Source organism: Empidonax traillii, unplaced genomic scaffold, assembly GCF_003031625.1.
Source record: "Empidonax traillii isolate 1590-97213 ecotype Southwest subspecies unplaced genomic scaffold, ASM303162v1 scaffold442:size488032, whole genome shotgun sequence".
NCBI lineage: Eukaryota > Metazoa > Chordata > Aves > Passeriformes > Tyrannidae > Empidonax > Empidonax traillii.
In genome coordinates this window covers 397532-417516 of record NW_020955635.1, presented here as the reverse complement: position 1 = coordinate 417516, position 19985 = coordinate 397532, and the positions used below count along the sequence as shown (strand labels likewise).

Sequence of the window (19985 nt, the reverse complement as noted above, 5' to 3'; positions counted from 1 at the left end):
GCCTGTTCAGAGCAGGGCATTAACCTGGTGTAACAGCACGTTACTCAGCTCAAACATAGGTGTAACACAAAGAATTAACATGGGAATTAATACTGTGTTTTCCTAATGGAATGTCATTGATTCTCTATCAAGTATTTATCATAAAAAATTGAATACTTTAATTGGTTGTAGGCCCACAAAATAATTTAGGTTGAAAAGGACCTCCAGAGGTCAGCTACTGCAACACCTTTCTCAAAGCATGTCTATTTACATCGGGTTGCTGAGTATCCACCTGAGGCTTGAATAGCTCCGAGGACAGAGGTTCCAGAACCTCTTAGGGCAACCTGTGCCACTATTCGACCACCACCATCGTTAAAGAAAACCCTAAACAAACAAACACATAAAAACCACACTCCCTCTCCCTTTATATATAACCGGCCCCTCCCGGCAGCCTTGCTCCATGCGGTCGGTGTCTCTGACAGGGATTCGACTCCCAAGTACCGAGCCCGGGGGAAGGGTCGCTGCTGCGGCGCCCTTGGCTGGGCGAACACCCCACTGTTCTTGCCTCTCATTTCCTGTCTCAGTTAAGAGTGTAAAAGCCGGGTCAGAGCTCAGACGAGGAGAACCAGCAGCTGATGTTTAAAATACTTCCTCACAGAGCGCACAGAGGCCCGCCCGGTGCTGCTCCTGGTAACAGTGCAGCCCGAATCTCACTGTTCGTCTGGTCGCTGCCCCGGCTCCTGAGGCAGTTCTGGAGCGGAGGCCGCTCGTTTCGGAGCCGGGGCTCCAAAAGGAATTGATTTTCTCGGGAGCGCTCCCGGCGCCCCGGCCGCGCCCTGCCCCGCGGACTCTGCCCGGCTCCAAGATGGCCGCCCCGGCTTCACGCGGCCTCCCCTCCGCCCTCTTCCAAGATGGCGGCCCCACTCCCCCCACGAGCGGCGCCTTCCCCGCGCAGCCGCCACTGCTCCGCCCCTCCCCCAAGCGTGGGGCTCACGTCACTTCCGGTTGTGCAGCAGCCATTTTGTCTTTCCGCCGCGGCCGCTGCCCGAGCTTCTCCCTCCCTCCCGCCGCCCGGGGCCGCGGCACTCCAGTTCCCCCCCGGCCGCGGCTCCCGCCGGCCCCGGGGCCCACGCCCCTTCCCCGCCCCGGCAGCGGCTCCAAGGGCGCGGGGGGGCGACTCCCGCGCCCCCCCCCCTCCCCCGCGCCATGTCCAGCGAGGAGAGCTACCTGGCCATCCTGCGGTACCTGACCAACGAGCGGGAGCCCTACGCGCCGGGCACCGAGGGCAACGCCAAGCGCAAGATCCGCAAGGCCGCCGCCTGCTACGTGGTGCGCGGCGGGACCCTGTACTACCAGCGGCGGCAGCGCGACCAGCAGCGCTTCGCCGAGCTGGAGGTGGTGCTGCAGGCCGAGCGCCGAGCACGCCTCATCCGCAACGCGCACCTGGCGCCCGACGGCGGGCACCGCACCCGCCTGCAGACATGGCAGGGGCTCTCGCAGAAGTACTGGTGGAGAGGTGGGTGCAGCCGCAGAACGGGGCGGGCGGGCGGGCGGACGGAGGCTGCGGTTGCTGCGGCGCTGGAGCAGAGTCACAGAGCGGACCGGGCTGGGAGGGACCGCAGGGGGTCGTCTGGTGCAGCCTCCGTGCTCAGGCAGGGTGATCCCGGAGCACGTGGCACAGGATTGTGTCCCGATGGTTCCTGAATGTCTGCAGTGAGGGAGAGCCCACACCCCCTCTGGGCAGTCTGTTCCAGCACAAAGTCACCTGCCCAGTAAAAAAGTTCTTCTTTATGTTCAGGTGGATTTTCCTGTGCATCAGTTGCCTCTCATTCTATTGCTTGGCACCACCGAGCAGAGCCCGGCTCCATCCTCTTGACAGCTTCCCTTCTCTAATACTTAAAGACACTGATGAGGTCCCCTCTCAGCCGTCTCTTCTCGAGGCTGAACAGACCCAGCTCCCTCAGCTTTTCCTGCTAAGAGAGATGCTCCAGTCCCTTAATTATCTTTGTAGCCCTCCACTGGACCCGCTCCAGGAGCTCCGTGTCTCTCTGGTACTGCAGGGTCCTGAAGGGATGTCCTTGTGCCCTCCCTAGAGAGAGCAGGAGAGCACCGGTGCCACCTCGAAGCACGTGGCCTGTGTCACTCCCCAGGGGGCAGGGCTCGCTCTGCGCGGTGCACCTTGGCGAGCAGATTGTCCCGGGGATTCTTACCCAGTAGCCCTATTTTGAATAGGTGGAAACACGGAACAGGACTTTCGCCCTCCAGGTGTTGCATCCAGCTCGGTTAAAGCAGGGGCTTCTTAAACTGAATGCCTTGTATAGGAAGATAATCCGTTCCATGTGACCCGGGTTAGCATTTAACTTCATCCGTGCATGTGGATGGGGATCATGTTTAGGTACTACAGCTGCTAGTGGTGGTTTGCAGTACTTGTTGCAATGGTTACTGAATTAGCAGTAGTTTAGCTAAAGGTTTCTGTATAGACCAGGCCTGTGAGGCCCCACCGGGAACATCCTGGACTGATAAAGATTGGAATGTGCTAGCCATGCAAGACTAAGAAGAAACAATAATCAAAAGAAGAACTGAAGCATAGAGAACATAGTTTTCTAATCTACTGATAACTTGCACCTGGATTGTGGGAGTTAGTTAAATGGGTTTTAGAGTTAGGCAACTGGGGATGATTTATGGTGGGATAGCTAATAGCTAATTGTGATTTGGATGAAATACTAAGTTTCAGTATGTACTTTGATGTGGTAACTTAGCAAATGACTTTGTTTGTCTGAGTGTATAAAAGATGTACTCGAAATGGGGGTCTCCGGGATTCTGACTTTGGGACACTAGTCCCCAGGTCCCCGGACCCAAATAAAGCACCGGCATAAACTAACACTCTGTTGGTTTGTGTTCCTTTACTGTGTTGGGCAACATCCTGGCACTCATTTTTACATTTATCTCTTTCTTTCAATGAGAAACTGAAAAGACCAGACCAATTCTCATCTGAGTCTTGAGTGCTGTCACAGCTGTTGTGAATGGTGGTGCATGAACAGCAATAATTCCCAGTTGGGACCTTCTTTTGGCTGAGCCAGTGACTTGATATCTTGTTCCCTTTGGATTTGCTGTTCTACTTTTAGTCCTAGGTATCCATTAAAAAATATCCTGCTTTTCACTTGCTGAGGGCCCAGATTATGTCTGTATTGCTTCTCTTGTTCTGCTTTCTTCATCAGGCAGCAAGTCTGTCATTTCAGTTTTGGTTTTCCCTATCTTAATTTGGAGGGGGTTTGCTCTAGATGCAGGCACATCCTTCTGGTCCAGATTTCATTGACTTGAATACCCTTTGATGTGAAAAATAATTTGTTGTCTCAAGTTGATATATCTCAAGTTGATATATCCATTCTGGATGGTGGTTTCCTTGCCTTTATCTTTGTTCTCACTGTCTGCCCAGTACTGGACTGTTCCAGCATCTGCTGTCATCCTGTGCTGGAAACTTCCCCAATGGACCTCATCACATCTTCTGTTTGTCAGAGAGGGCATTCTGTATTCTGCATCTTTCAAGATTACTGGTCTCCTTTATTTGCACAACCTGTATACTCCTGTTTCTCTTGCACTGAAAATACTAAAATTCATTCCCTGCTTTCAGTTCAAGTATTATGTTTCTTACCCGTGTCCCTTTCAAAACACTGTTTTCCTTTGCCATTACAATACTCTTGGGCTTCCAGTGGACAGCAGCTTTGACCCAGCTGTCATGTGAAGATGAGTGTCAGTGTGGTGTTAGTCTGCTCCAGCTGGGAAGCAGTGGGTTGGAGTATGGCCCATGGGCCAGGAAGGGTGTTGGATATGTGATTTGAAGACCAGAGGCCTGTGCTGAGAACTAGCCCTGATTTCAAATAAAATCAAGCAAATGTAAAACTGTTTGAAATAGGCATGAATGTCTTGGGTTGCCTTAAATGTGTGTTTTCCTGATCCTTACAGGGATGCATATGGAATGATTGTGCATTTCATGCCCTGAGAAGGTGTGAGCAGTGCAAGTCTGAGTCTGTGTCAGCCAAGTTTTTGAGCTGTGCTGGGTTTGAACTAGAGAGGCGTGGCTGTTATGGATGCTCTTATTTGTCCTAGTAAAGGAAATTAATTTGAATTGAAAGCCATACACAGAAAATGTCTTGGTACCTAGAAGAGGACCCTGGGATTAGGAACTATTAAGTATCTAAAATAATTTAGTTACACTGATTAGAATTTTGGTGGGAAATTACTTGATTTAAATTCCAAAATTGTAGGCAATTGATTTAAATCACTGTTAATAATATATATCATCAGTATTGCATATAACACAGTTGATCCTAGTTTTGTAAAAGCCCTTGGGTGAGCCTTCCATTTCCCGTCCCCTTCAATAAGAACAAGCCATTTGTGTTGGCTAAATGCAGGATTACGTTGCAGCTTTCATTGTCTTGGGATTCTTATGGTAAATGTCTAAATACCATTATTTTTTTCTAGCCTTAAAAATCTTTCTTGTAGAGTTTGCTTGATGTAGTGACATTCTAAGTGTACTATCTCAAATTAATGGGTTACAGTAGTAACATGCAATATCATGGTGTGAGAGAATCAGAACTGGTAATGTGAAGTAGGAACGTGACTTCCCTTTTCTTGGTTAGCATGTAATATGGTTATGCTAATCCACCTACGCGTTTAATTGTGTGTTTAAGGTAAATTCAATTACAATGAGAAGCCTAATTAAGCTCCATTAATTTTTCTTAGGTATCCTTAAGCAGGTTAAAGATTACATTAAAGAATGCAGCAAGTGCCAGGAAAAGCTGGATCGCTCTAGATCTCTGTCGGATCCTTCTGAAATGCTGGGGGAACTAGGACTGGATGCAAAATCTCATGAAGATAGTAATGAAACAGATGATGAATTGAGTAACACAGGATCAATTCCAGCTGCATCCCCAAAGCCTGTGAAGAAGAAGCCAATAGCAAAGCACGAGCTTGTATTTGTAAGTACCATTGTTTACATCTGAATGAATTTGAATTGTCTGTTACTGCGTTGTTGGTCATGTACTTATTTTACATTGTTTTGATAGCCTTGTAATAGCAAAACAATATAAATTTTGCCAAAGATATTGAATATGTTCATCACTGTTGGAAAAGAAAATTACCCTGACACCTATTTATGCATATAGAATCCAAGGTATAATTAATGGCAACATTTCCAGTGATAAAACATCACATACAAGATTGTCTTGGGCTCTTTATCTGTTCCTTAGTAAATGATGCTATATCGATATATAAAGTTCTTGTTCATAAGCGCAGGCTCGTGGGCATGTAAAAACACAAATCTAGAAACCATTTCAGACTGTAGCATAGAAAAATATGATCAAAGAACTGTTTGAATGTGTCTTCCCATTTTTCCAGTTGTCTGTTTTAACTGTGTTTGGAGGGAGGGTGAAACTTACAGAAGAAAACAATAGTAAATTTAAGCTTTATGTTATACAGGCTTGAACTGATTGCATGGTTGCAGAAAATAATCCTTTTCTGTGTTTCAGTGTGAATGCTTAAAAAGGCACAATCTAAATGTAATGAAGTTTTCATAATGTTGTTTATGACAGGTTGACAGTAAGGGCCTTGTGAAGCAGTCGTCTTCCAAACATTGTCTGTCAGTCTTAAACCAGCTGAATCAGCAGAGGCTTTCCAATCAGTTCTGTGATGTGACTTTGCTGATTGAAGGAGAGGAGTACAAAGCTCACAAATCTGTCTTGGCAGCCAACAGCGAGTACTTCCGAGAGCTCTTCATTGAAAAGGGAGCTGTCACTAGTCATGAAGCTGTAGTGGATCTGTCAGGTGAATTGCTGTGGGTTTCAAAGCTAGAAATCATAATATCCTAAGTAATGTATACAGTGTTTAATTTAATCTTTCTTGAGTGTTCAAGAGAACCAAATATTTTTATCATACTTTTTTCTCTCTTAAAAAGTATTTTGTGTGGATTTTAATGCTAAAGTGATCTCTCTGATTTTGTCCCCTCTGATTTTCCATGGACTATCGTATTTCATTTTAAAATATCTGAGAAGCTTTTGATTGATTTTTACCTTGCTTAGGTGCGTTTCCTCCTTGTATTAGTCACAAACATTAAAATGGGAACATAATCAAATGCTTGAATACATCAGTAGGGGATGTTGAGTATCTTCTTGGAGAACTGTTTAGCTTACCAAACACTCAATTCTTTCTGAATTCTCTGAAGAAGTATTATATATGTCTGCTTATTTCTCAAACCTTCTGGTATGTTAGAGATAGGAGATAATTCTAAAATCAATGCTCTAAAAATAGGTTTGTAGTGATGAAGAATACGGTACAGAACATGTGCCTTCTGCATTGCATTCTCGTGAGTCTCTTAACTGTGCCTGTCTCTGCATGAACCATAGACATGCATGAACAATATATTTCTAATATCAAGGTCCAGAAGGTCCCCCAGATCAAATGCTTGATTTAAGATATACACAACTGTGGAAAATTTTACCAAACTCTTATATTTAAGCATTTCTATCTATATATCCATATATTTGTTGTTTCCAGTAGCTATTTTCTTGTCTTATTTTTTGCCACATCATTTGATACTTAAGTCCTGACTACTTGCTGAATGTAGTAGGTCCAGGAAAACTTTGGTGAAATTAATGTGTCTCAAGAATACTGTGGCTCTCCCAGCATCTTGGAACATTTTTCTAAGAATTTTATTGTGAAACTACCTAAATTCTACTTAGTTGTCTGAGCTTACGTACACATAGAAAATATATGAGGAGGAAGCTTTTGTGTAAATGACAACTAATTGAGTCCCAGTGGAGAGGCTTCAATGTTGTTTCAGAGTGTGTTTTGCGCTAAATTGCAGACTTAACCATATCAAAGGTGAACTGTTGTATTCATCGTGGGATATTTTGGTGTAATTCCAGGTCATCAGTATTTGCTCTAATACCTTGTTTTATTTCTGGTAGGGTTCTGCAAGTCCAGTTTCCTGCCTCTGTTGGAATTTGCTTACACTTCAGAATTAACTTTTGATTTCTGTAGCATGGCAGAAGTGGCCATGCTTGCTCGGCATCTCTTCATGACGGATGTCCTGGAAATCTGTGAAAATGTGCACAAACAGATGGAAGAGAAACAACTTACGGTGTACCAAAAGGGGGACATTCAAACTGTGGAGTCAACACAGAACTTAGCAGAGCAGGCTGTTGTTGAGACACAGCCCACGGATGGTGCTGAGAAGCCTGAGCTCACAGACGGTGCAGTGCCAGTAGCTGTGAATGGAACTCCTTCCTCTGCTGGGACAGAGGAGGCAGCAGCACCCCAGCCCAACCTCCTGCATGCAGAGCCTCTGGAGGCCACTCCCAGTGATCTTCCAAAGCCTGTGGAGCAGCGTGAAACAGCTGAGAATTACATCAAGATCCAGCTAGTAGGGAGCATTTCCAACAGCCTGTGTGAGAGATCAGCTGTGGAAGCCATGGACACGCAGAGTCAAGCAGAAATTGAGGCAGTTCAAAGTGAAAGTGATAAAGCACACATGGACACGGCTGCTGAAGACTCCTCAGAGACACTCAAGCAAAGTAACGAACAGGGCATCCCAGTTTCCCCACAGGAAAACCTTGATTCCAGCCAGGATGATACTTACAAGAGCAAGCTTCGCCAGCGTTCTGTCAGTGAAGGGGGATATATCAGATTGCATAAAGGAATTGAAAAGAAACTGCAAAGCAGAAAGACAAATCCTAAATCTGCAGTACAGCAGGTATTCTGTCTGTCATTAGGCCTGTTGTCAGTAATTACCAGTGTTTCAAAACCTATCTGAAAAGACTGCTTCTCAGTTCCAAGCCCTGTCTTGCAAGTGTTTTTCTTTTTTGAGTAATTAAATTACTGCAAACCAAAGTAACTTCTAAATCGTAACAGTTGTGAGGAAAAAAAACCCCAAAACCAACATTGACTTGGCATCAATATTGCTTCCATATTAAAGATCTTGAGAATGCTCAGTGACTTCAGTCCAGCTTGAGTATCTTCTCACAGCAATCCTTGATGATCTGTGAATTTAATTCTTAACTATCTCATCTGTATGTCAGTCATAGACAGATGTATTTATCTGTTAGAGAAGTGAGACCCTGCATTTGTTCAGACTTGAAAACAGCACTGGGAATGAAAAATTTGACATCCCATGTGGATCTTAAGATGTAGTCATAAGTCACAGTAATGTAGTCCTGCTACCTTCAGATTGGGGTCAGTTCAGAAAAAAAGGTTCAAAGAGCAATGATGTTAAAACTCTAGCACTCGAATATACTAAATGTTTAGTCATTGAACTTGTTGATTAAGTTATAATTTTCTTTTTTTAGTGAAACAGTCTTATTATTCTTTCCCCTTTGGGAGCCTTTCCTGTTCAAGTGCCTATGGATAGTTGATATTCACCTCACTGAGCATTAATACATTTGGTTTGTGACAGAGTACACTTCATGGCATGTTGGCAAAGTCTTCTGAAGAAGTGTTAATTTCCAGAAGTCTTCTGAGAGGTTTGCCTACTGGAGCCACCAGTTCCACACACAGGGGAATAATTTGTTACCATTGCAACACCCTCGTAGCCAGAAACTGTAGCATTAGTCTCTTTCTCCTGATGGATAGTTCAAATCCCAGGTGTTGGAACTAGCACAAATAAAATACTTGAGCAACCTATTTATGGTGGTTTCCAGAGGCATGGAAGGGCTGGCATGTTTTCAAAAACTGTTAGATACCTTGCTTGTTGGAAGAACAGGACAAAGAAATGGGGATGGTTATATTTCCTTCCCTTGCCCAAAGGGTCCTAATACAGGATATATCAGCCTGATCACTTTCAATGTGGCTTTTAAAGAGTTTGACAGCACGTTTCTACAAATAATATTATCAGCTCCAGATAGCACTGCCAATGCTGCCTAACAAAAAAACCACTAGTGCCTTACATAAAAAATCTCCAGGAACCTGGTATACTCAATCTGAAAGAACTTATTTGCCTAAATACTGTGAATTTTTGGTAGGTTACTAATAGCTCATTTTTTTCTGACTGATAAAAACTAATTAGGTCTTTTTTTTATGTAGTATGATGATTTTTCTAGTAAAGCAACTTCTGAAAAGGGAAGTTGGGGTTCAGCAGAGGGTTAGAAACATTAGGTAGAAATTGTGACTGGTAATACTTTGTGATTCCCCTTAACTATCCCTTGGCTCTCACCTAGGGGGTTACTCAGGGCTGAACAGTTATTTGTCCCTGAACTGGTAAATCATCGTGTGCCCATCATCATAGCCCGTTTACAGTTATAAGACCCGTTTGTCACTCACCATGAGATCTGCAGTTTTGTAGTGAACTTAAACGAGGTAACTTGATAGCAGCTGAGTAAAATTAACAGGTATTATAGCAACACAGAAAAATCAGCTTTTAGTACTCATTTGCAGAGGAAGTATGAAATACAGTGTAGTAAAATTCATTTAAGAGTTATGTTTTTCCAACCTAGGTTGCCATGAAGCTGGTACAAAGAGGGAAAAAAATGAAACAGCCCAAAAGAGACACCACAGAAAATAACGAAGTTGAAGCTCAGCACAAGTGCACTGAGTGTGGAATGGTGTTCCAGCGGCGCTATGCACTTATAATGCACACACTGAAACATGAAAGATCCCAAGAATACAAATGTCCGGTAAGTTGAAGGTCTTTTTTTTAATCTGTAAACTTCCCTCTTTATGCAAATTTATTGAGTAATGGCATTAGTAATTATTTTTTCTTGCCTTTCTTTGGTACATGCTTTTATTGTTCTTAAGGATTTCAGAGTCAGATGCAGCCTTGATCTGGATGGGGTGGGGTAAAATGTGGTGCAGCCACTTGGCCTGGCAGCACTGTGTGACATGGGAGTATTCCTGCTGTTCAAGACAGTGCTGACTTGGGATTTACTTTAACCTTACCAGTAAATTTGCAACCGTGTTTAAATTCAGCTTGAAGTCAGTGTCACTGGGGTGACAGGGGTTCTGTCAGTAGCCATAAAATTAAAATGTGCATTAATTAATTAACCTGAGATAAAATACCTGTTGGAGTCAGGTTATGGATTTAACCATATTACTGTACTCAACAACTTTGATTACCTTTTGTGTTTTTTAAATATCATTTTGAGTGTTAAAAGCAAAGTAAAGTTGTGATATGTTCTTTGCCAGCTGTGTAAAAAGGAATTCCAGTACGGTGCATCCCTGCGGGCCCATCTGGTCCGGCACACTCGGAAGACCGAAACCAACCCCACGGCTACGAGTGCAGAAGGGACGGGTGTGTCTGCGGTGAAAGGCAGAACTAAACGGGAATTCGTGTGTGATATCTGTGGGAGAACTCTGCCGAAGCCCTATTCTCTCAGAATACATATGCTCAAACATACAGGTGTAAAACCACATGCATGCAAGGTAAAGTCTAATCAAATTAGTCATGGTCTCTTGATATTTTGGTATTGATGCTATGCCCTAGAATTCATGTTAATTTTAGTCACTTCAGAATAGGGAATGCTGTTGTAACATCCTGATGGAATTGCTTGTGGTCTGACAGTGAGAAAACTAGAATGAATTTGAGTCGTAAAAGTTCACTTTCCTGTGTCTAGAAGAATGTCTTCCCTCGAGTACTCCTTTTTTTAACAGACCAGGTCTGTCACTGGTGCAAAATCACAGGCGTGGCCATCCTAGTTCCCAAGAAATACAGGAAGTTTTGTTGTGTTTGAAGTTAAACTCATATTATGTAATGATTTTTGTTTGTCCTATTCCACCACATATGGATTTTTTTAGGTTTGTGGAAAGACCTTTACATATAAGCATGGATTAAAAATGCACTTGGCTCTCCATGAAGTACAGAAACAGTTCAAGTGTGATTTGTGTGAAAAGTCTTTTGTCACAAAAAGAAGTCTTCAGGAACACATGAGCATTCATACAGGTAAGTGATGAGAAAGGGAATCCTTTTCCTTTGTCTGGCTGTTCTGTGTTGCTGAACTTCATCATTGTTCCTCGGTGTCAAAGGCACTGTTTAAAAAAAGAAATGGCAGTTTCTCCTTTCTCCTCTAGTGGTCAGGCAGCAGAGATAGAGGGAAGTAGTCATTTTCCAGGCTTATTTTACCATAGCTTAATGTTGTTATGCAGATATTCTATACAAGAACAGGGAATCGTGGTTGGTCTGTTCCTGTGGTTTTATGTACGTATTTAATGTCTGTATCATGTCAATTCAATAAAAAATAGACAGCAGGCTGCAGTGTTTTAGAGCACTTACACTTCCAGTCTATCCTTATAGAGGAAAACAAGTTAGATCTCTCAGAATCTCCATAAATGTTTTATAAGACTTGCTGAACTAATACTGACATTTTAAAAAACCTGGTGTCTTGAAAGATTTTAGGATGTGAAAGAATGACAGTATAATAATTTATTACAAGGAATTTATATTAGTACTCATCACTCCTACATTGATGAATTGGAGCAGAAATTTTTATTTTAAGGTATTGTTCCACAAGTTCAAGATTTAATACAATTAATTAAGCAATGCTGTGTTGCTGGAGAAGTTGCATAATATATGAACACAGGCATTTGGGGGAGGATTTCACACAAGAGGGCAGTTTTTAGGCTGCTCACTTCTCATGACTGATTGGTAGCTGCAATGAGGTACTTGTGTTTAAAAACATGAAATGAAGCAGTTTAGAGTTGCTGCTCCCCTCTTTGTGTATTGTTGCATTAGCACATACAAAATACACTTGAAAATTTTGTCTGTGTAATTAAACCAACTGCTCTTTGTAGCACTGCTCTGATTACTTAAGATAAACTATATGAGAATTAAAAAAAAACACTTTCACAAAGCATTCCAGAGAAATGGAGGCCTGGTTTGGTAACATTTTTTTTTTTTTTTCAGGAGAATCCAAGTATCTTTGCCCCATCTGTGGAAAATCCTTCCACAGGGCATCAGGACTCAGTAAACACATTAAGAAACACCAGCCAAAGCCTGAAGTTCGTGGATATCAGTGTACTCAGTAAGTTGGTTGGTGGGTTTCTTTGGTGGGCTTTTTTTCTTAACATTAGGATTCTAATAATTTTCAAGGTCAAAAGCAGCTCCTTGTTGTAGTGTAAAACTATTCCATTGGCCTGGGATAAGACTTTTAAAGCATAAAAAAAAATGGATTTTTGTAAACACGTGTGTTGGAGAGCAAAAGCTTGTTTTTTAACTGTTACCCACCTCTGGTTTCACACAGTTATTCTCTAATGAGTGTGTTTGCACTGGAATAGGTGCTGTAATCAGTAGTTATGTGGGTTTACAGCTCCTTTGTGGGAGAAATAAGAGTGGTAAGGTTGTCAGAGGCCAAGGGCCCCCAGCCTGGTTTTGCCCTCTTTTAGTGTGATAGTTGATTTCAGTTTAGTTTGAAAATGTCCTATATAGTCTACAAGGTCATGTACTTGTGTGCATCACAGTACACACTGTGTTTAGCAAACAGCTCTGCAGGAACATCATCGTAAATTAAGACTCTCTGTTGCATTTAATTTGATTATAAAACATATATGATCACTTAAATATCTTTGCGTGATGGACCTCAGTTTAGCAGAAGGTGTACCTAGCGAGAGTGCATCTCTTAGCGCATTAGCAAAACGTGGATACTTTTTCCATGACTGAGCAGACTAGAGGGGAACTTTTCAAGTGACCAAAAAAGGACAAATAGTGCTTAATTTTGGAACTCTCAGTTAGGTCCCTGGGAAGCTCTCTCAGGTATTAAGAGGAATTGCACAATTTATGTGAGTGCCTGTAGCAACTCAAGGTTTTAAGGAAAGCAATAATCTGAAGTACTGTTTAAAGTATCTCTGGTAGTGAAGCTGCATGCTAGCAAAAATAGTATTTTCTAAGTGCCGAAAACTTACTTTAATTCTGTCAGCAATGTTTTTATGTAGGGCTTTTTAATGCTAAAAATATTAATCCTAGAAATACAAAGAAAGACCTAATAGAGGTCACAGACACTGTTTTATGAAACATACTGGGGAAAGCAGTTTTGGTTTTGAAGGCAAAATATATTTTAAAAATGAATTTTTTTAATTTAAGGCAGTAGAGTAATGCATGGAAAAGATCACCTAGGCAGAGAAGATATTTTGAATCCCCAGCCTCTTCAGAACAGACACAGTCCTTGCTGCTTCTGCTGCAAAGATCTCTACTAAGGATATAATTGATGTTTTCACAAATGATTTAGAGACCTTCACTAAGCAATAACCAGACTGCAGTTTTTTAGTTCGGTGGCTTGGAATGGAAACATCGCTGCCAGGCTTTAGTTTGAACTTCTGACCCAGCTGAGCAAAGCTGAACATGAGTTATTTTCCTAAAACGATCATGGAAGTTTCCCAGTGAAGTATGTGTTTGATTAAGTTGCAGTAATGTGTAAGTGTTAGAGGGTGGTGGTTGCTTGAGTTTTGTAATTCTCTAATGACTTCTCCAAATACGCAATCCTTGAGGAGAGAGCACTGAGTGCCAATCTCTGATACTTTTTGATGTGGCTGTGCCAAACCAAGGATCCCCAAGAGCCCTGTTTGAAGAGGAGCTGTCAGTTTTTCCAGCCTAGGAGGAGGTGTTTGTTTGGGTGGCTCAAGGATCATCACCTGTTTTTCTCCCCTTCTCAAAAGCAAAGAAGACTTTTTCTCCTCTCCAGAATGCCCATTATTCAGAAAATGTAATGTTAAAAGTTTTGTTCCTGTGTGGAAGTTATTTTTTATTTTCAGATTCCACCAGAGTTGAGAATTCTGAGATTTCCTCATTCCAGTGGTTGATCGTCTACAGAAGTTGAATCCTTCACATTTGCTTGCTGACATTTCTCTGCCTCTGTCCCTTTTTGAGTCATACATTGTTACATGAGGGAGGAGATAGAGATGATCAGCAGAATTTCTTTCAAAGGGAGAAACCATGTCTTTGATTAGACCGGTCTCTGTAGTTTTCATACCTAGAGGAGCTATATAGTCATATTATGGCAAGGTATAAATGAAGGAAAACAGTAAGGTTGCCTGGGTTTAGATGTGTGAAAACTAAAGAATGAGTATTGCTACTTTCAGATGCTTTTCTTTAGGGTCATGGACTTTTAATTTTTAAAAAGCCCTTACATTTGAACATTACAAACAACAAATTCTAGTTATTTATGGACCAGTAATTAATCCTCTTTGGTTAAGGGAAGAAGCAGCTGTTAATGTCCTCATACGTTCATATGGCATAATACAAATTTCTGATGTCTCCCAGTTGCCTTTGATTATTCCCTGTTAAAATGACAGAAAGAATACAGTTACTCATAAGAGACGAAGTGTTTCAGAGGTCCTCAGGTTTTATCCCAGGCTTTCAAACAAGCTGCTGTTCTTTTTAATTTTCCCTAGTTTGGAAAGGGATTGTGCTTTATAGAAATATTGATGATGCAGTAGGTGTTCTCAAAGTCTTCAGTTGCGATTAAAGAATAGGGTCCCAATGTCTTTGAAATCAGTGCCTTTCTTATATAGGGTGCTAAAACATTTACTGTTACAGGTGTGACAAGAGTTTCTATGAAGCTCGAGATCTTCGGCAGCATATGAATAAACATTTAGGTGTGAAGCCATTTCAGTGTCAGTTCTGTGGAAAATGTTACAGCTGGAAGAAAGACTGGTATTCTCATGTAAAGTCTCATTCTGTCACAGACCCTTACAGGTAAGAGAAAATTACCTGAAATATACTAATCAAAAGAAGGTTATAGAGATCCACAGCCAGCCAACAAGGAACTGCCTAGTCCGCTCTAAAAGAACCAATTGATTGGTGGTAACTGGGGTTTTGAGAATGGGTAGGTGATTTTAAATAGTGTAGTTTAGCTGTTAACCTGCTGAGATAGTCTTGGGACTAAGATACATGAAGTAGTATGAGGATAAATATAATCGATAAAGTTAGAAATGCTTCGTATGGGATCTCACTTCTAAGGATAAGTAGAAGCTTTATGGCTGTGGACAAGAGAAAATGTAGTTCAGTCCAACAGTGTTACTTCTAATTAGGGAACTGCTTGTTCTATGAGACAGTTATTCCCATTAAACCTTGCCTACGGTAACTCAAGTGCATTTTGATTTAAAAAACAAAAGTGTACAATAATGGTTTTAATAGATTTCTCACTTAACACATGGTAGGTGTAATGTATGTGGAAAAGAATTTTATGAGAAGGCTTTGTACAGAAGACATGTAAAGAAAGCAACACACGGTAAAAAAGGAAGAGCAAAACAAAATCTGGAACGAGTTTGTGAGCATTGTGGAAAAAAATTCACCCAGCTCCGGGAATATAGGAGACACGTGAACAATCATGAAGGTACGTAGAAAACAAGTCATGGTGACATCCCCAACCCCTAAAACAATGGTGGAGAGAGAGGGATAATTGTTTGTTTCTTTGAGTCTGTGTATCTCCTGTCAGGTAAGACATGTAGGAGTTCTTAGAGATTCTTTAGTTAGTTTTAAGCTAGTCCTGGCTTGATAACATGCTTCTGGGGATTCCTAGAGGTGCCTCTTGGGATCTTCCTAAAACTCCAGTCACACACAGGGACAATGCCAATTTGTCTTTCTCAGAACTTTAACGGAAGAAGAGCTTTTTTACAAGTGATTAAAAGTCATAAATCTGGCAAAGAATTGGATGGCATAAAACATTCTCCATTTTGAAAGGTGCACACAGTTAAAATAATCTTCAGATAGGAGAATGATTGGCCTAAATTTAAAAAAAACCAAACCAACCCCAATGTTGGAAACCGATCAACTTCTTGGTTTATAACAAGCAGTAAACTATATGATGTTTGGTGAAAATATGAAGACATGTTACAATTTTCTTCTTTAAAAAGTATGTGCATTTTTACTTTAGATGTGAAGTATGAAATTGATTTTTGAGTATTTGGTTGTTGCAGCTGAGTCTATATATTCTCCTGTCTGAGAGCAAACCCTGCTTTTTTGCAGCATGCCTCCTTTTAAAGAGCTCTTTTGAGTAAATCTAATAGCTAACTGTTGAAGTAGAGATTCTGTGTTTGTTTCTAAACAAAGTGTCCTGGAGTACCCCATTGCTCACCACCCACACGCCCCATTAGGTATTACAGACCACAGAACTTGGATGTTATGAGGGAGAATAAGATTATAAGAACAGCAGGTGCTGTATTTGAATGTATGCAGTGTAGAAGAGGAGGTGAAAAGCTGTAGGTGTACAGAAGGACTTACATTTATTTCTAGCCACTCTTTGTTTCTGTAAGTGACAAATTCTGTGAAGCAGAACACAGTTTCCAAAAGGCATCACCAGCAAAAAAATTAGAATTGATATTATTAAGTAGTGTGCACTTAAAATAGGGAAGAAACTTCTTTAAAAGGAATCTTGAAAAGTTTTTTAAAAGTAAAATGTTAGATTGGGCTGAGCACTTGTGGAAAATCCTACCACTGAAGGTATTATGGTATTATATTGTAGCCCAGAAATGGTGAATAGGATCCCTTTCTTACATGGCAGATGTTACAGCGTTCCTTTTGTTCTTTCATACTGCTGTTTCCCCTGTTGGTTCTCATCATGGCTCATGCCTGTTTATGAACTCGGGTGGTCACCTCTCCCCTGCTTTCCCCCGAGCACAGGTGTGAAGCCCTTTGAGTGTCTGACGTGCGGGGTGGCCTGGGCCGACGCGCGCTCCCTGAAGCGCCACGTGCGGACACACACCGGGGAGCGGCCCTACGTGTGCCCCGTGTGCAACGAGGCCTACATAGACGCCCGCACCCTGCGGAAGCACATGACCAAGTTCCACAGGGACTACATACCCTGCAAAATCATGCTGGAAAAAGATACTCTTCAGTTTCACAACCAGGGGACGCAGGTGGAGCATGCCATCAGCATTTTAGCGGCAGACGTGCAGGAGCAAGAAACCGAGATTAGCTTTGGTGCCGGTGAGGGTGAGACTGTGGTAGTGACAGGGGAGACGCTTGAAGCCATCGAAGCAGTTGCAGCTACTGAGGAATGTACATCAGTCTCTACTCTTTCTGACCAAAGCATCATGCAGGTGGTGAATTATGTGTTGGCACAACAGCAAGGACAGAAAATGGCTGAAGCGACGCAGGCCATTGAAACTGTAGAAGTAGAAGTGGCCCACGTTACAACAGCAGACTCCATTTAGTGTGTGAGAGAACAAGAAGAGTGAGGTGTTACAATCTGTGGAGCCAAGTATTGAATGGTTTACCTGGGGCTGACAGAGATGCCTGTTTTCAGTTACTCCTCAGTACTGAACATTGTGGTGATGAAATACTGCACCACACACTAGAGGGAAAAAGTTAGGATGCTCCAGCATGGGCCAAGGCTTTGAAAACTAAGATTTCTGTACTGACTGTAACTGAAAGAAAAAAAAAGGTTGGAATAATGTTTTTTGTGTCATGGAGTAAGTATCATGCTGTAACTTTTAAAAATTAAAAGGAAGAAAAACATACAAAAAAGGCTGCACTAAAAACTAGAAATGCACAGCTATCGGTAGCTTTCTTTGTTTTAGTGTGCATTTCATCAATGTTGTGAGCAAATTACTTGTACTGGATTCTGCCTGTCTACTCTCCAAGACAAAGGGGTGTTAGAATGCTTTGTGCAGCGTGTGTTTCATGTGACAAACAGAAAAACAGATGCTTTTTTTTTGGGCAGAGGTACCATTGGCAGTGAATCCCAGTTCTGAAGAACTGACTTAAATTCCAGGTGGCAGGTCCAAGGTTCAGCAAAACACTGTTAAAATGTTTTACACATGATGGGCAGGGATCTGCTGAAGGCTGAGGAAGTGATTCTCCAAGATGATTGTGAATTCAGGTTGACCAGAGAACAGCCCACCACAGGGAGACTCCATAGGGAAGTCAACTCCTTTTCATTTGTAAAGGAGGAGCTTTCCCTGCAGCCTCCATGCACAGCCATGCTTAGGTCAGTGTTTGGTTGCCTAAAGGAAGCTGTTGCCAGCACTGATGTCTGTACCCAAAGCAGGCAGCCTAATGATGGATGTTTCTAGTTTTGCTTTACATTTAATGTACAAACTCTGCAATGAAAAAGGTCTTGCAGCACACTTCTTTGGGAATGTAAACATGCCAAAGAAGTCCAGCTAGTTACGATCCGATCTTGTCAGGAGATTCCCAAACAGGACGCATAGCAATATCAGGATAGGGAAATAGGAAAATCTTAGTACGGGGTAAAAATCAGATTTTTCTCCAAATTATCAGAGCCTCTGGAAGACCTAATTACTGCTGCTGTAAGAAAATACTTCTATGGCCAGCTAAATACCTAGTGTTACATCACATGGATGGAAAAATCCTTACTAGGGGTTTCTGCAAAGAAAAAGAATCACAGCCATGCTTGGCCCAAGTTTACATGTCCCTGATTTAATACCACCAACAGTGCACATCTCGATCTGTACAAGGTGTGGGTTCTTTTATTGTTGGTTATTTGGGTTGTTTTTTAAGCAAGCAGCGCGTATGTTGAGGTAACTGAAAGTGCTTTGCATATGAACAATCAGAACTGTCTTCTTCAAATTGTTCTCAGTCTAGAGTGGTATCAAATACTTCCTCATTTGGACAGTGGCAAGATACCCAAGGAGCCAGAAACCTGTAATATTGCAGGGTAAGCTTCATAAATAAAACAACGTACATATAATTCTGTGCTACCTGTGAAACAGATCCACTGAACGAAATCGAAGAAACCCTGTGGCAAAGTAACCACCTCATTTGAATTAGTATTTCTACCTTTCATCTTATTTAACTATGTGAGTATCTGTGTACTAAGCTACAGAGTGGACTGTTCTTTTTATACTTTGCAATCCTGTAGATAAACAGTTATTGAAAATTTTTCAGCAATATGTAGTTTCAGTTCCTGTCTTGGATCCAAATTAATTTGTAGATGCCTGTTTCAAAGGTCAGGGTCTTCCTTCAGAGAAATAATGTAGTTATTTATACATCCTGCAGCCCTTTACAATTGTATTATTTTCTAATTACCAAATGGAATAAAACAAAAATTAATATTTAAAAAAAAATACTGCTAGCTGTAACTTGAATTTTTATATGGTCAAGAATCTGGAGATAGCCATCCTGCTTAAAATTAAAATACTGCCATTATGATGAAAAAATATTTAAAAGAGCACTAGGTAAACTTTAAAATTTACTTCAATGTTTGTATCCTACAAATTATTACTAAAGTGAAGAAATGTTCAAGAAAAATAGCTGTAAATAATGCTAGAATATTATTTGTATATTTAGTGTGTTACCTTACAAAAAGAATATTACCAGCACCTTAGTTTAATCTTTGGTGCGTTTATTTATTTGCCCAACCTATGGAAGAGGCAGAAGTGAATGTGAATTTCAGAGCCTTCCTATCCACTGTAAAAATGCTGTAACTGACTCAATAGTCTGCTCTTTACAAACCACCACCAAACAAATCCCAAAAGGCTGTTTCCTAAACAAGGTTCAGCCAGGAATGTCAAAGCCGAATGTTGTGCCCCCCTTTCCTGACACGCTGTGCCTTACCTTTCCAGAACGGCGTGAGGTAAGTAGGGAGTGTCACTCTTGGCTTTGCTGTTCCCGCGTATGTGTTGCCTTATGCTTTTCTTTAGACTTCAGCACTTAAGATGTTCACTACCCTTCTGCGATCTATTTGAAGTCAGACTGCAAATATGCAGTTGATATTTGTTTTTTTTTTTTTAAATAAAGTTCATGAGAAGTGTCCATTTATTAAGTATTCCTGGTGAATTCCTGTACATAATTAATTTGATTTGTACATTCTGCTCTTTTTATTTAGTGTTAGATGTATAAAATTATGGTTAATTCTGTCATCAAATAAACGGAGCTTTGCCATGAATTACTCTTTCAAGAAACTTTTTCTAGGGGGTGAGGAGGAAGGGGTTGCAGAATTGTTTATTCCTCCTCAGTATTTCTTTCCATATATTGGCAAATATCTGGTGTGAATAGTTCTAGGAATGTCTGCATTTTAATTTCTGCTTAAGGCTCGAAGAATTAACATGGATGAGGAAAAGAAACA

The 19985-nt window shown here is 41.5% G+C and overlaps 1 protein-coding gene across 1 annotated transcript; it reads left to right on the top strand.

Annotated features, from left to right (window-relative positions):
* The first annotated feature begins 1170 nt into the window (after positions 1–1170).
* ZBTB11 (zinc finger and BTB domain containing 11) lies at positions 1171–19805 on the top strand. Its single transcript, XM_027894765.1, has 11 exons — positions 1171–1495; positions 4723–4958; positions 5571–5802; positions 6945–7729; positions 9465–9644; positions 10153–10389; positions 10762–10906; positions 11867–11984; positions 14492–14650; positions 15115–15290; positions 16577–19805. Exons 1-11 carry the CDS (start codon positions 1186–1188, stop codon positions 17107–17109), a joined length of 3111 nt encoding a protein of 1036 aa, XP_027750566.1. The 5' UTR covers positions 1171–1185; the 3' UTR covers positions 17110–19805.
* The last annotated feature ends 180 nt before the right edge of the window (positions 19806–19985 follow it).